At 34.2% G+C, this 1909-nt stretch overlaps 1 protein-coding gene across 1 annotated transcript; it reads right to left on the bottom strand.

The window, feature by feature from the left end:
• Positions 1-355: 355 nt before the first annotated feature.
• LOC102591081 (uncharacterized) lies at positions 356-1536 on the bottom strand. Its single transcript, XM_006342764.2, has 2 exons — positions 1265-1536; positions 356-1042 (listed from the first exon to the last, which is right to left on the bottom strand). Exons 1-2 carry the CDS (start codon positions 1349-1351, stop codon positions 581-583), a joined length of 549 nt encoding a protein of 182 aa, XP_006342826.1. The 5' UTR covers positions 1352-1536; the 3' UTR covers positions 356-580.
• Between the last annotated feature and the right edge of the window lie 373 nt (positions 1537-1909).

The following is a 1909-nucleotide window of genomic DNA, read 5'->3' on the forward strand; positions in this document are numbered from 1 at the left end:
ACAAGTGAGTGAGACCCCACAAGCAAACGGTCACTAAGAATAGTTATATCAGGACAACAAGACAAACATCGAAGCTTCCCCTAGCAATTGGACATGAATATTCATATACATGTGGTCCATCACTTCTTGTACTTAACAAAAAAAAATCACTTACAAATTCATTGTCTAGATGTATTTTTTTGTTTGAGCACTTCAAACAATGCTTGATTATGTAAACAAAATATTTATTTCAAATTAAATATATTACTTAATAAAAATTCGGAAATCGGAGGAGTAACATGGTCAAGGCAAAAAAGCATGTTTGTAGCAGTTAATTACAATAGGCTGCAAGAAAATCCAAACTGTCTGCTGACAATTCACAAGATAAAAGTTGTTACATGCCATTAATACTAAAGCACTTTTACATAAAAGGAAGTTGCACATAATTCAAAGAAAAAAAGGATACCCTTTTAATTAAAGACTAAAGGGGTCATCAACTTTCTAATTTGGAACCCTAAAAAGGTCTAAATTAGGATAATAAGAGTACTTAATTAGCAGTAACACTTAAAATTAGCTATTAATTAATTAAATACTGCTCTGTTCACGTGACCAAATATATTGGCATAGGTGAGGCAGTGGAGATCTTATGCTGCTGGTCCATGTTAAACTCCCTGAGGTTAATGTACGGGATCTCCAAATCACCTTTCCGGTTAGGAGTCAAAGTTCCGGCGAGCGGACCGGAGGACGGACGACTTGTTGTACGGTAAGGCGTGTTCGACCCACTTCTGCTCTCAGTAATGTATACCGGCCCAGATATCGATCCCCGGAAAGTAGGTCGCCGGTGATGAACTTCACCGTCGGCGCCGGAGATTTTGTCATTGTTGGATTTGGTCTTTTTGAAGAAAAGCAGAGCATTTTTCCACCATCTTTTACGGCTACTGTTCTTTTTTATCTTCTTCGATGATTCGTCTTTTGAGATGGGTTTTTGTAGCTTGAAATGAAGTGTATCTATGGATGACCTCGCAGTTTCTCTGATTCTGTGTTTTCTTGCTTCTTCCAAAATCTATTAAAACAGGGGAGGGTTAAAAACATAACTATTAATTTGGAGCTTCTATTGATGAGCGGGGCGGAGAAGAATTTTCATTAAAGAGTTCAAAATATTAATAAGTAAAGATACGAAAAAGTTGAAAGAGGTCGAACATCTACTATAATATACATAAAAAATAATTTTGACGTCTGATTTAAGCAATGTAAAGTTTCCAGCGAAGGGAATTGGGATACATACCTGAAAATAATGTATCTGAGGGTCGAAGCCATAGTCACTGAAGTGTTGAGGTTCAACAATAGGGAAAATGGGGGATTTGTTTGCCATTTTCTAAGGAAAAAGGAAAATGAAGGAGCTAGAATGGAAAGGAAAATGGTGGATGAATATTAAGGAATGGCGCCTTTGAGGCTCAATGCTCGTGTCTCTTGGTATTTGCGAACCCTAATGAATGCTGCTTACCTATTTTTGAAACTTTTTATGATTTTTTATTGTACAACTCCCAATGGTACAAGTTTTCTTCATATTCAATGCAATTAAATTATTTCACGTATTCAACAAGGTAGTAGCAAGTGAATGTAACTCATTCAATCCGCCGACAAGTTGAGTGATAAGTACTTTTTTATATTCAGTAGGTGTTTGAACATGTGATATGAGATAATGAGATGAAATCAATGTTTGAATATGTGATTTAACATTGATTTAATATCATGAGATGAAATTCTAAATTCTCCAAAAATTATGATTTGGATTTTTCAAATACAAAAATTAATCCATAAGTTTATATTTTATAAAAGTAACCCTACAGTATCTACTAAACATTTATTTTATATATAAATAAAATTTATACTTCATATCATTACTTTTTAAATCATTTACATCTCATAT

The sequence above is a fragment of the Solanum tuberosum genome, unplaced genomic scaffold, assembly GCF_000226075.1.
Source record: "Solanum tuberosum cultivar DM 1-3 516 R44 unplaced genomic scaffold, SolTub_3.0 scf00035, whole genome shotgun sequence".
Classification (NCBI taxonomy): Eukaryota; Viridiplantae; Streptophyta; class Magnoliopsida; order Solanales; family Solanaceae; genus Solanum; species Solanum tuberosum.